Source organism: Scatophagus argus, chromosome 22 (genome assembly GCF_020382885.2).
Source record: "Scatophagus argus isolate fScaArg1 chromosome 22, fScaArg1.pri, whole genome shotgun sequence".
Taxonomy (NCBI): Eukaryota; Metazoa; Chordata; class Actinopteri; family Scatophagidae; genus Scatophagus; species Scatophagus argus.
In genome coordinates this window covers 15100719-15114284 of record NC_058514.1, presented here as the reverse complement: position 1 = coordinate 15114284, position 13566 = coordinate 15100719, and the positions used below count along the sequence as shown (strand labels likewise).

Here is a 13566-nt window from a genome sequence, read left to right as displayed (position 1 = left end):
AGTGATGTTGGGCTCTGCTCTGATTTTTTTTTTTATTTGTAGTTGTTGTTTATAGCAACTCGAGTCATAAAAATGCCTCTCTTTTGCTTTTGCTTTTTTTTTTTTTTTTTTTCTATTTGTTTTTGGCAAAACGATATGCCAGCAGTCAGAATCAGGACTTGATAAAAGCTAGAATAAAAAAATCAGATTCAAATCACGATATAATACCCAGTCCCTGAAACATTTAATTGAATACACAGAATACAAATTTGATGTTTTCATAATGTCGTGATCTGTGATAAATAAGGTGAATTTTATGATGCAATGGATGGTTAACTATTTGGTATTTTTGTTTACTTAATACTTAAAAAGTTGTCTTTGCATTAATTGCATTAATTAATTATTTATTGTCAGTCTCACTTGCTGTTCTGTGTTGCTTAACTTGGACTTACTCTACTGTGTAGCGCAGCCTCATTCTCGAAAGGAAATGATGTCAGAGTGGCAAGATAGCAGGAATAAAATATCAGGCTGAATTCACTGTATTTAACATAGGTTAGTGAACATAAAACTCTCCCTTTTCATCAAACCATTCCAATGGACTCTCAAAGCTTTGCGGTTTCAGTTTTGAATGCCTATAATCTGCTTCACGATCATTTTGAAACAGTCGGATTGAACATGAAAACAAAATGATTTCGATTGGCAAACCAGGAAGCATGAAAATCTGATATGGCTGATAATGGCTGCTGAAAGAGAGAGTTCAGCTTTGCCTATAGTCTTGCCCACAGTCGTCGCATTGATAGAATCTCTTTGGTTGCTCAGCACTATAGGAACTGAATACACTGATTGTGAATTACTGATTGTGTTGTTCACGCTGTGAACACACAGCTGCTGTTACACTCCTTCCAAGTCATTTGGAAGATTAAGTAACATTAATACGATACAGTGCGGTAGCCTTATAGCTGTTACCATTGTTGTACAGTGTTTTGTTTTTGCCAGCTCTATCAGAGGTGTTGAATCAGGTTGCCGGTGATTTTTGATGCTGTTGTTTGTTGTTTGCATTGTGTTTAGTCAGTGACGGAATAGAGAGAAAGCATGGGAGAAAGCACAGCCAGTAGGACTTTCTTTTTGTTGCTGAAGCAAGACATGCATAGATATCAGGCTATCAGGGAGAACATAGATGCAAGGTACACTGATGAAAACATACACACAGAGTTCATGGTCATATCCTGAGTTTGAGATTCAAGGATGTATGCTTAGGGAAGAAATCATCACAATCAGGAGGAGAATGTGCAGGTTAGTCTGGCGCCAAGAAGACATTTTGCAAATATGTATGGAATTAGTTATGACTATCGTACTGAAACTGATAGTCATTGTTGTTACGCAGCAGGTCTTGCTGTGACACATCCTTACAAGGACTCTCCACTCACTTCACATTCCTCTCAAACTGCAGACTGATAGTGAGCTTTTGGATACTTACATAATCAGCATCCCTGTTATGCAGTCATGCCTGCAGACTCACTGCTGTCTGCAGCAGCACTTTTTGCAAGCCTTTAACTTTGTTCACCTGCTACTTGCACACACGCCTGGCCCGTGTGATTGTGGTTAAATTACAAATAGATTTGCCTTCAAGGAGAAGGCGAATTCAACCGCAGCAGGTGGTCCAAGTGAACTCAGGTGTTTAATGATGATTATTATGAGCTCATACTACGGTGAAAGAAGTATGTGCTTGATAATAGAAGATGTGAGGTCTGTTGAATGAAACATGAGTAAAAAATGTCATGGCTTCCAAATGTCGGCCTGTGGGAAACACTGAGAGTCGACCTGAAATCACAGCCATACAGTATGATTAGATATGATACATCTGTGAATACATACAGCTCCTGTGTGAGACGGCTCCTTTGCACATATGCTGCTGGAGCTTTGCCTAGTCTTGAATCCTTTAACTGAATGTGAGTGGAATGCAGTGGGTGTGACACAAAGGAGATCCATATCAAGTGAGATTTTAGTCTTGATTCTGCTGCTGGCATTGTGGACTTGGTGCTGCAACCTTACAGACCAGGCTCATTGTCACGTTGAATGTCTTGACGGCAGTGGTCTGATGCCAGAAAGAGCCCTGTATGCCATCATACAAGCTAACTGCTGCGGTGTTGTCACTTATCAGTGTAAGACTTCATAGCTTATAATGTATTTTGATATCTTTCCCTTTCTAAAACATAGGACAGAGCTTGCTTCTTGAAGTTATAAATTGTGATACAGTTGTTATCAGGCTTTGGGGTACTCAAGCTCAGCCAACAAACAGCAGTTCAGTCCAGTGACACACAATAATATTTCTGCAGGAGCTGGAAAAAATTAGATTTAATAACGGGTGGTTTGATCCAAGCAGTCGGTGAATGGCCAAAGAGACATTCCAGCTCTAGTAATGAATCCCAAAAAGCCTGACAGTCCTGAACTGTTGAGCTCCTGTGGTAGATCTTCCTTTTTATTCAGTTTGTGTGTGCAACAATGGGAACATTTCAGACAATACACGTTTACTGTATTAAATTTAATCTTACATCTGTTTCACTTCTACATGTATAACGAAGGTCTGGGTATGTATCTTCGAGAAATCAAGTTTAAATCAAACGTTAGAATGACCACATGGTGTCTTGGCTTTGATCACTGCTGAGTGTGCAGCGTGAAATGCTTGAGATTTTCGTTGTTGTTCTCTGGCTTCACTTATAAAGTGAAAGGACAAACATTTCTGATGTTAAAGCACTGAATGATCTGCACAGGTGAAACTGAGCCTATCAATAGACAAACGCATATAGACTTTTAGATGTGTATAGCTAGCTAAACTATTTGATACATTCTGATAAAATGACAGCTGACGGGTGTTGTTTGGCCCAATGTGAGCCATTGTTTTTATGAAACGGTTACCAAGTGTGGCAGCATGAAAATTCCAGACACATCTAAACTTAAACTGATCATAAACACCAAACATTACTAGTTGCTGGTGGTGGCTATGCAACATACTGGCTTAGAGACCTCATTTTGCCTGCTGCCGCTCTGTAAGCTTCACTTAGCCTAATCTACTGGTTCAGCTTTATCACCACAGTCAACCCAACCTCATAACCTGTCTTATCAATCAAGTTTGTTTGTCACTTGTAATCTGGTGGGATGGCTTGTGGGGCTGTCGCTCGGTGCTGTCCACGGTGCTGAACTGAGCCACGGCCAAGAAAAGTCAGAAAAGTCAAAAACTGAGACGCTCTCGGTAATGCTTCTTTTTCTTTCAACGTTCAGTTAGTTTTTATGCCTCAGTGCAGGCTATAGCCATGGCCAGAGGCATTATGTTTTTGGGCTGTCTGTCTGTCCCATTCTCCATATGGATATCTCAGGAACACACTGAGGGATTTTTTTTTTCCAAATTTAGCACAAATGTCCACTTAGATTCAAAGATGTACTGATTAGAATTTGGTACTCAAGGGTCACTGTGTCACCTCACAAAACAGTTCTTTAGCCATAGCTCAAAAATTCATGCGTCAGTTATAATAAACGTTTCACACAAATTTCTTTTAGGTTAAAATAATGCAGTGATGGCATTTTATATTCAACAGGTCAAAGGTCAACTTTACTGTGACATCACAATGTTTTCTGTCCATTATTCAAGAGTGTAACTCAGGAACAGAACAGCAGATTGTGGTTATACTTTATATTTGTTCAGGTACCGAACTGGTGACACTTTGAAACTGTGCTGACCACATAGATCTTCTGTGAAGTCAGGTTGAGTGTGGGTGGATGGATCCACTTTTTACAATTTGTTGCTTTTTTCAGCACCATCCATTGAAACTTTGCCATCCACCAACACTCTTTGTTTTTGATAATATTAAGCTTCAGGTGATTGTTGTTGCACCCTGTGATCAAGCTCTCTGTCAGTCATTACATATATTATGAGTCTGGACAGACATGGATGTAAACTGCAACTTGACTAGTGTGCAGAGGCATACAACCACAAGGCAGTTATTCAAGTTTCTTTATGTGAAATCCTGACCCGTATGGTAGTTGCCCACATCTGTCACCAAATCCAATTATCTAAAACGGCCTACACAGACAGATATTAGTCGTTATGCAAGCCAGCGTTTCAGTTATTTCAAAATGAACCTTATGGGCAAACACTCGTTCAAAGGTTTAGTGTGTAAAGCAAACATTTGCATCAGTGTTTGGGTATCCATGTTGAATTTTGCATCACACCGGATCTGGCATTGGTTCAATGCCAGTGTCCAGTCCTGTTGTAGGCAGGTGATATGGAGGTTTTCCTGCAGCTCCATGGCAGGACCAACTCATAACTCACCGTCTGATCTGTGCCACATGCTCTCAGCAGAAAGTATTTTAGAGGATGCTTTCATTTTTTGTTGCTTGCTGGATTAGCCCTGAATGGCTCTAAATGAGAGGTTACAGACTTGTAATTTTATTTCAGTTTTATGAGCTAGTTTCAGACTGGCAGTGTGTTCTGAAATTGCATTAGGAATATACTCAGACTGCTGTCAGCACTGCTGACAAACACTGCAACTGCAAGTCTGCTCCACCAATAGTAAACCATGCTAGATCACTGACAGTCTGTGGCTGGGTGTCAGCAGACATGACTCAGGTTCCTCAAAACAAAAAAGAAAACCATATAGAACTTGCATAATTGACCCGTTCTAGGTGTTGGCGCATAGTAAATAGTAAACAATATGTTAAATGAGGCTGTGGAAATGGTGAAATGCCAAGTTTGGCTGAAAAGATTGCCCACAGCAAATTGTCTGAAATTATGTGTTTGTAGTTTTCACACATAATTTTGGATTAAAAAGTGAATCCACATTGAAACTGCCTCAGTTGTGCTCTGTGTTATCAGAAGCAGGACCAACAGGGCCACCTCTAACTAAAGAATATTTTAGTTTTTGCCTTTTCTGGTATGGTGTAACCACTGCATAAAGCTCTGTGTATAACTCAGAGACAATAGGCAGGATTGCAGTTTGTCTTGGAACATTCACTGAAGCAGCTTGTTGTTGCGTAGTTTGGTAATGTTATAAAAAGATACATGAAGTACAAAAGCAAACATCTTTGTTTTTTTCTGTAATTTCCTTGAGTGTAACTAAAATATTTAGAAAGTTGTGTAGTAGTGAAATGTGCAGTGGTTGTAATTAGTTTTCACCATGCCACAGCCACTGCGCCTTCTCATCTCTCTGTGTAATTGCTGGTTTTGTGAAGTCGAATGGAAGCATTTAAAGTCTTGTTTACTTTCTATAGAATTCTTTCTTATGCGTGCACAGATTCTCACCATCACTGGATTAGTGTGAAAATTAGCCTCTTGTGATGAGGTTCTCTTATTTTATTGTATCCTGCGTGCCTCTCCATGAACCAGCCCAGTGCAAGGAGGCAATCGTGTTTAGTTTGTGTAAAGGGTTTTTTCAGGAGGAGTGAGTACTCTGTGTATGCGAGTGTGTGTGTGCTTGCACGCGCGCGTGGTGGTTGTGAGGCCTGCGTGTCACTCCCAGCAGACTCATTTTGTGGCTTGTTCATACACTCCTCCCTCAGCTACAGGATGTCCTGCTTTAACTAGCTGAATAATCTTCACCCTGCGTGACTATTGGCTGATAGTATCTTTGCACCCGCCTCAAATGTGTGAGTATTTCTCACACACCAACATCTCATCATCTACTGACAGCATATTGTTACAGAGCACAAGGTCGGAACCAGCCTGTACGCTGCTTTTGAAAATCAGGTAGTTGGAAGGGAACCTCAGGTCCCAGCATGCATCAGCTCTATGCACGAGATGATTCATCACAGTGCACCAAAGGGGGTTGGCTAAGTCACATGTTCTTAAGAGTCATAGCAAGTCTATCAGTTTCTCTTTTGTTTTACCGTCAGACTTTGAGTTCTTCTCACCTCTTTTAATAAGAGCTGCACTTTGCAGCTCGGTTGTGTGAAATGGTTAGATTACCATTATTTTTATTGTTATTTTTAATGTAGAGCCTACTTTAATAAAGTTGTCATATGCTCACAGTCAGAAAACATGTGAATGTTTTCTTTAGCATCTGAAGTTGAAGGTCCATCTTGAACCTATACAAGGATATTGTTTGTTTACAAGCCAGCATGGCATTTCCATCAAGGCACAGAACTGAAAGGCTTTATAGTGTCCCCTCTCCAGGTTTCTTGTAGATGCCAGAACACTGCTGAACAGGTCAGGGGCTCAGGAATGATGGGTCAGTCATGACCAAATAAAGAGGAAGTTAACTTCTTGTCGTTGATTACTTGATCCCAGAGCAACCACTCCCACAAGCTTCCACATGTCCCCAGCTCGCAAGGGAGAGGGGGAGGACTTAAGCATTTCCCTGTGTGTTTTGGGAGCTGGCCTACTTTCTGTTTGTGTGTTGTCTCTGTGAGTCGGTGCTTCTGTTTTAGTTCCCTCAGTAAAAGCACACAGGCTCTGTTGTTTTCTCGGAGGCAGCATTGAGTCCAAACTGTCCAGGTTTCCTTTATTTAGCACGGGATAATATTTAGTTTTGTGCAGATTTTTGCTAGATTTACATCCTTTGTATTGGGAGGGTGAGTGTATTCTTTGTGCAGATAAATGCTGCCATTAAGAAGCCTCCAGGGCTTCCGAAGCAACTGAGCTGAACGACGGGCTTGTGGTGGTTATGTAAGTCTGCCTGTGCTGTGTCATCGCGCTGTTGTGATGAGCCGGACCCTGGCCAACAGTGGAAGTGGCCTCATTAACCATTAGTAAATAAACATTTTAACACCTCTCTGCTGTTTAAAATGTAGATATGGACTCTTTTAACCTTGATGATATACACACACGAAAACAGCTGTGACTAACGGATGTGTTTCATACTTAATCTCTTCTCCAGCATAGTTTACCATTAGCCTGTCATGGCCAGACTAATTTGCAAATATGTATTAGTCTGGAACCTCTTGTCAGCGTTATCTACAGGCGCAGACCTAAATGCCTCTCAACTTAATTGGTTAGACCCTAGGCCTGGGTGATTAATCAGATTTTAATTCAAAATTACAACTTTGAATTTTTTTCACTAGGTTTTTGAAACAAGATGAAGAGATAAAACAGTAATTGTGGCATATTGTACTTTGCAATAATGCCTTAATTTTATCTGGTTTTACAGATCCAGTGCATGCCTTTCATATACATTAGTCTGTCTTTGCCCCCCACCTCCCCCTGAAAGCCCAAACTCAGTCCTAGCCAGGCATTGGCATGGTCAGCTCAGCGCACTGCAGTCAAGTGAGCTGCTTGGATTTTGATGTACCAGTGCTTGGAGCTGTCAAAAAAGATGAGAAAAGTTGCATTTCAGCACTCCTCACATTTGACACACTTGAATAGACCTACAATCAGTCAGAGCAGTGAAATGTGTGACATGTGACTTTTCAAATCTGTACTGATGACGCCCCTTTTTCAGTCATTCTATGAAACCTGCCCTCATATCAGATAAACTGCTGTAGTGAACCAAGGTGAAAGTAATTGTGACTGAACGGGAGGGTGGCCACATGTACTGTGTGTGCCAGAGCAAATGACACATGAGGCTAAAAATGTCTGGACTAATTTCTGCTCTGAGTGCATGGGCATGACATTAATACCTATAATAAATATTAATATCTAACTTCCAGTAAAAACAGCATCTGAAAACTTCACAGAAGAATCAGTTAGTTGAAAATGGCATTTTCCTGGAGTGACATTTCCAGTTTGCTTTATGGCTTTAATTTTTTATTTATCAACCTACTGATTCAGTGACTGATGGCTTACCTCTGTGAATTTGTGTGAAATTTGAATGTTTAAACGTGAAGAGATTAAGTTGAAGTTCTTAATTCTTTTTCTTTACTAAAGCGGCTGATTATATTGCTATGTTGAAGTTAATCTCTGTAGTCCAGTAGATCTTAGCTACAGATGTTGCAGCACCATAACAGCTCTGTGTTTTCATCTGAAGACACACCTTCAGGTCTGAGATTAAAATGCTGTGGCACGATCAGAACAGCTGAGTTTATGGCAATATCCTCCCAACAAACTTTCTTGTAACTATTTAAATAATGTATTATGCATATTTACTGTCTCACAGAGCACTTAGCATATTCAAAATGAGACCAGGTCACAAAGGTCATGTAGAACATGTGCCATTCCATGCTACACACCAAATCTTCCAAAAGATACAATTTGCTTTGCCATGATTATTTAAATTCATAGTGCAAGGCTCAAAAATAAGGATTGCCCATATGCCCCGTGCAAGTAAAGTACCATCTTTAGTAACTTCAGAAACTCTCAATTGGGCAAGTTGGGAAAAAAATAGACTAACAAATTGTATTTTGTAGTACAAATGATGGATCTATTAAAGGAGTGAGCCATCTTGCTTTTTTTTCTCATCTGTTAAGAGTTGCAAATGTGCAGTACTGAATTGGGCACTCTTGAGAAAATAATGGCAGATAAACGTGTGAGAAGTGTAGCATAAGCAAACATTTCACCTATTCTAATAACAGGAGTACATTTTGGTGGTGTTAGAGGATGTGGCTGAAGCAGTTTGCACATTTTGCCACGAGTTTGAGAACAAGGTGGGTAAGTTAACTTTAGTCTTTGTTGCTGTCATTTGAAAAACCAAGGAAAAGTAAAGACTTTGGTCTGCACTGAATCCTCTAGTGGCCATCATACAAGTGATAAAACAGAAAAAAGAAGAAATAATAAATATCAGTATGCTACTGATGTAGTTTTGAAAAGGCTAATGGAGCCTATTTAAAGGAACAGACAAGTAAATAACATGGACTGACCTCTGTATGTGTGCCTCTTTGTGTGTCTTTGCAGTGGAGGGTGAAGGTCAAGGTCGCATTCTCCAGCGGTTTCCTGAGAAAGACTGGGAGGACAGTGCGTTCCCACAAGGCATAGAGCTGGTAAGTTAACGCTCAGAGACATGTTCCAGTGTGGCTCAGAGGTTAGAACAAAGACACTTGACCCAGTCAGGGTTGGGGGTTCAGTGGTTAGGACATGGTCAGGATTTACAGAAGGGACTGATGCATTTGTCACACTCTGAGCTGGAGGAGAGTTATTTTTACGGTGATTCCTAAATGTTAAGCATATCAGTGGTTGACAAATGGGACTGTTTGACTTTAGCCTTTACCAGAAATCAAGGAGTCAGCAGTCCAGCATTTTTGATTTTCATACACAGACAAGTGAGGAAATGTGCATTTGACAACCTTCATAAACTAATTTAATCTTGACAACTTGATTCCTTGCTCATCTTACTCAGGCAGACTCACAAGGTCAAAATTCTTATCCACTTGTAGGGGTATCACACCACTTGTTGGTTTGTCCGACTCTGTCTGTCTTTCTGTCTGTCAAACACTTTGATCCACAGGAAGTGACTTAATAAATGCAAGCCAGTGTGGTAGGGAAATGCATGGTCATCTGAATATGTATATTGTTCATAATCACCCACTGACCTCAATGACACTTTTGTAGAAAACTGTTTCCTTACCATCTGTGCAGTTAACTTGCCAAAGAGAACTGGCATTTGGTGTTTTTGGTCCCTCATATTAATGCGAATCAGTTGTCAAGCCTGTGGTGTTCACACGTTGATTAACAGCTATGAGTCCCGCATAAAATTTATTTGACCTTAAAGATAAAAGCATTCATCATATGGCATGTGTAAACGTACCAGCTACAGGCCAACTTCACGTAAGTCATCAAGTCAGTGAGGCAACCTGATGAATAATGACTAAAACTTAACAAATGCCATATCTTAATAAATAACACAGTTAATATTGACTTTCTTTTGTTTGCTCACCCCAGTCAATGGTGTGGCCATACTGATTGCACCATTAAGGTTTTGTATTTTGCATGTAAATATTTGAAAATGACATACTGTAACTTCTCTAAATCAATTATATTATGATTTAAAAATTAAAAAAAACTTCCATGGCTTTTCACACGATCCTGTGAGAGGCTTTGTGGTGTCTTCATGTTATTGAAGCAGAGGGAAAGTTTTCCAAACCTGTTTTGTTGCATTAATGACAGCCCAGCCCAGGATGAATCACCCTGAGGTTCTGTAAGAACATGTGACCTAATGCTGCCTTGATATATCACCCAGGTTGGTATGTACACTAATCTTTTTTTCCCCTCTCTTCCTGTCACCCTCTAATTCCAACCCATGTCCCTGTTTTCCTCTGGCCATCACCTTTTCACCTCTCACACTTCCTCCACCTCCTCCACCTCCTCTCTAGTTCTGTCAGCCCAGTGGTTGGCAGTTGGTTTCTGAGCAGCAGCCTGCCTCCTTCTTTGTAGCGGTTTTGACTGACATCAACTCAGAGCGCCACTATTGTGCCTGCTTCACCTTCTGGGAGGGCTTGGACAAATCACAGGTGAGACAGAAGTTGACTGTTCAGTGTCACGTGGTCAGTGTTGCTGGTGCAGCAACAGATGACATGACTCCTCATTGGTTTTCCATATAGGCTACAAGATCAATACTGGGTCACCTGACTATTTTAGTATAGTGTGTCTTTCTATATTCTGTTAAGAGCCAAACGTGGAAGGAAATGGGACAACCTTCATTGGGTCATGTGCTGGGACACCTATTTAATACATTTTTTTTAGCCTGATGAGGTTGCACTTATGTCTGTGTTCAGCTGCAGAAGGCCGAGAACAGTGAGGCAGATGAGGTGGATGAGGAGCCGGCCGTCGTCCAGTCAGCTCAGGTCTTCGCCCCCAAGAGCCTGGTGCTGGTGTCCCGACTGGACTACACCGATGTGTTCAGGGTACGACGCACACAACAGCATCAAATACAAATACACACATCCTGTGTGGAGCATCGTTCTTGATTTGGGATGCACAAACACAAAACAAAAGATAAAATGCAGCACTGAATATATATTTGATTGTTTTTTTTTTTTATCATCATTATTATTTATGTATGATGCATCACACCCCTGATAACAACCTTTGTGTTTCTCATTCTCAATTGAACAGAACTGTCTGGGTCTAATCTACACCGTCCATGTAGATGCTCTGTCTGTCCCCTTGGAAACTGTGATTGGAAATCTTCTCACTTGTGTCATCCCCATTGCTGGAGGTTCCCAGGTAGCTGCTGATCATCTGTCTCTTTCTCACACCTTCCAAAGACAAAAAAGTCAGAGATGTGATGTGATTTTTCAGTCTCACTTCTTACACTGTTACAACTCCTTGGTGTGTGGTAGGCACTCTTTATGTCAGCCCATGCCTTGTGCAGCTTACTCAGGCAATAAGCAGCCTGCTATTACAGCTCCTCGCTGACTGCTGGCATCACTAAACATGCATCCGTGTTAGCTTGGTGCACATGTTAGCTGTTGTTGGGTAAGGTTTCGACCATGTTTTCATGTATGCACGTAAAATAGAATGTGTAGATGCAGAGGGGCTTGTAGCGTGCCTGCACATTTCTTTGTGCATGCATAATTGAATCATTTATGGATTACTATGTGCAGAGAGTCATGAGGTTTGACCTGACACTAATCTTCATCATAGAGCTGGTTTTAAAGCTGGCCTCTGTCCCTGAGGGGGCAGCTCAGTCAGCCGTTCTGTAAACACACTTTAGTGTAGACGTTTCAGAATCATTCCAACTCACTGTTATGGGCTTACAGTCAGACATTCATTTCAAAGCTTTATGGATGATCAGCTCTGCTTAACAGATGTAGATGGAATCATCACAATTTACAAGCAGCTTTTGCCATGGAAGGAAACAATAATCCTTTTGACTCATAACCAAATGAACAAAATAAACATTTTTGTGTTTTCTGATACGTAATGTATCATGTCAGAGATACCGTCACAATACTTGCAGCTAAGCTTCAGGGGTTTTCTTTTGTGTTTGTCTATTAACTGGATATGCAATGGGTATGCAGTAACCCAGCCAATGAGCAGGAGTGTTTTTCCTTCTGAAGTTATAGGAGAGTATGCGCATATAACATGTGAACATAAACCAGCAGCATTGTGTGTTACTTGAGAGTACATTTGGTTTATTTTCAGCAACTTATTTTTCATTACATTTTATGTATTTTTTTTTCTTATTTTTCTTGTTTTTGTCAGTTTCATATTCAGTAAAGAGCTATTTTTTGGGGGGGGGGGTTTAGAAACAAAAAGTTCTCATGTGGGAGGAGATGTCTGTTTTCTCTAAATTCATCAGTTGAGCCCTCCCACTGTGGTCTCCAGATGGTATAACCCATGTGTGTCATATTTGTGCACTCTACTGTACACCGGTTCCTCTGTGTTACAGATAAATGAGTCCCCAGTTTGTAGTTTAGACAAGGTTCCCCAGGCCCTGGCCTGTGACTGGCTGCTGGCCTGTCTCCAGGTAACTTTACCATTCTGCAAGCTCCACCAATCAACAACCAGCTCAACGCTATTGATTCTGTTAATCAAACAGACTCGACTTGTTTTCTTTTCTTTAAGGAATGTGTTTTTTTTTCTTGCAGTCATTTGAAATCATGTATGATTGATGGCGCTTCAGCTATTTTTGACCTGCTTTTTTTGTGTGTTTTGTCATCAAAGAGAATCACGTTAATCATTTGAAATATTGTTTTCTTTTTTTTTCCCTTCTATTATGTTTGTTGACAGTTTGACTTGTTGCAGCTATTTGTAATATTTTTTTGCAACATTTATCATTTTCAAGTTGTTTCCTCACTCTTCAAAGCAGCCACACACACACAAACACACACACACACACGAGCATTCAATTCCTGTTGCTGTGCAGGTCTCAGTTCAGTTGCTGAGTGGCCATATGGGATGGCAGATGGCCTCCTACAGGGCAGTGCAGCTTCTGAATGAGAGAATCAGATCTGATCAGTATTAACACACATACAGACCCAAACAGCAGAGGCTAATGCGCAGCTCTCCTCACACACTAACACACACCCAAAAACACAAACACAGGCCAGACTTAAAGCTTAGTCCTTTATCATTCTCACTGTTGGATTCTGACTAAAATGCTGTCAGTGCTCTCACTATAGAGCTGTGTAATACCTGTGTTTCACTCAACCAAGCACCCATATATGTGCGCACTGCTTCTTGAGACCCTTACAAATGAGTTTGTGCTGCTGCTGCAGCAGTAGCACAAACAGTTCTGTTCCTCTGGCTCAAGAGGAGGATAAGCCACTTGGAAAAGAGTAATACACAGTTACACACATTCCTAGAACTATTTAATCACACACCAGCCACACTAAATGTCTGTCATTAGCACTGAGTGTATCTGTTAACATCAGCCTCTGCCCAAACACACACACAGCAACGTGATTCTCAAAACACCTCTGCCATTAGACGTCCTGTCATGGCAACAGTGTCAAACACCAAACATACCACCTTCTAACCTTGTGAAAAAAAAGCTAACTATATGTGCGTTGTTCAAGAACAAAAAGCTTGAAAGGTGCAGTAACACTACCTGAGTGGGCAGGGCTTAGTGAGTGTCACTTAGAAAATGTTGGAACTTTTACACTTTATTTCCAAACAGTAGTAATATGGAAGGCAGTCACATCACTTACTGAATGGTGTCTGAGGTTCTGATATGTAGCCCTGTACTGCCTTTCATATGGAGTGAACTGTTCTCATTTATC

The 13566-nt window shown here is 40.7% G+C and overlaps 1 protein-coding gene across 5 annotated transcripts in view; it reads left to right on the top strand.

The window, feature by feature from the left end:
• The window catches only part of sbf1 (SET binding factor 1), a 54571-nt gene that overhangs the window by 10194 nt on the left and 30811 nt on the right, over nt 1-13566 (top strand). For 3 of the 5 annotated variants that reach the window (XM_046378796.1, XM_046378797.1, XM_046378795.1), the window contains exons 2-6: nt 8798-8883; nt 10213-10350; nt 10615-10743; nt 10955-11065; nt 12234-12311. In XM_046378796.1, the coding sequence (XP_046234752.1) occupies nt 8798-8883; nt 10213-10350; nt 10615-10743; nt 10955-11065; nt 12234-12311 (542 nt within the window). The remainder of the gene's footprint in view (nt 1-8797; nt 8884-10212; nt 10351-10614; nt 10744-10954; nt 11066-12233; nt 12312-13566) is intronic. The other 2 variants (XM_046378799.1, XM_046378798.1) reach the window with 1 other exon arrangement.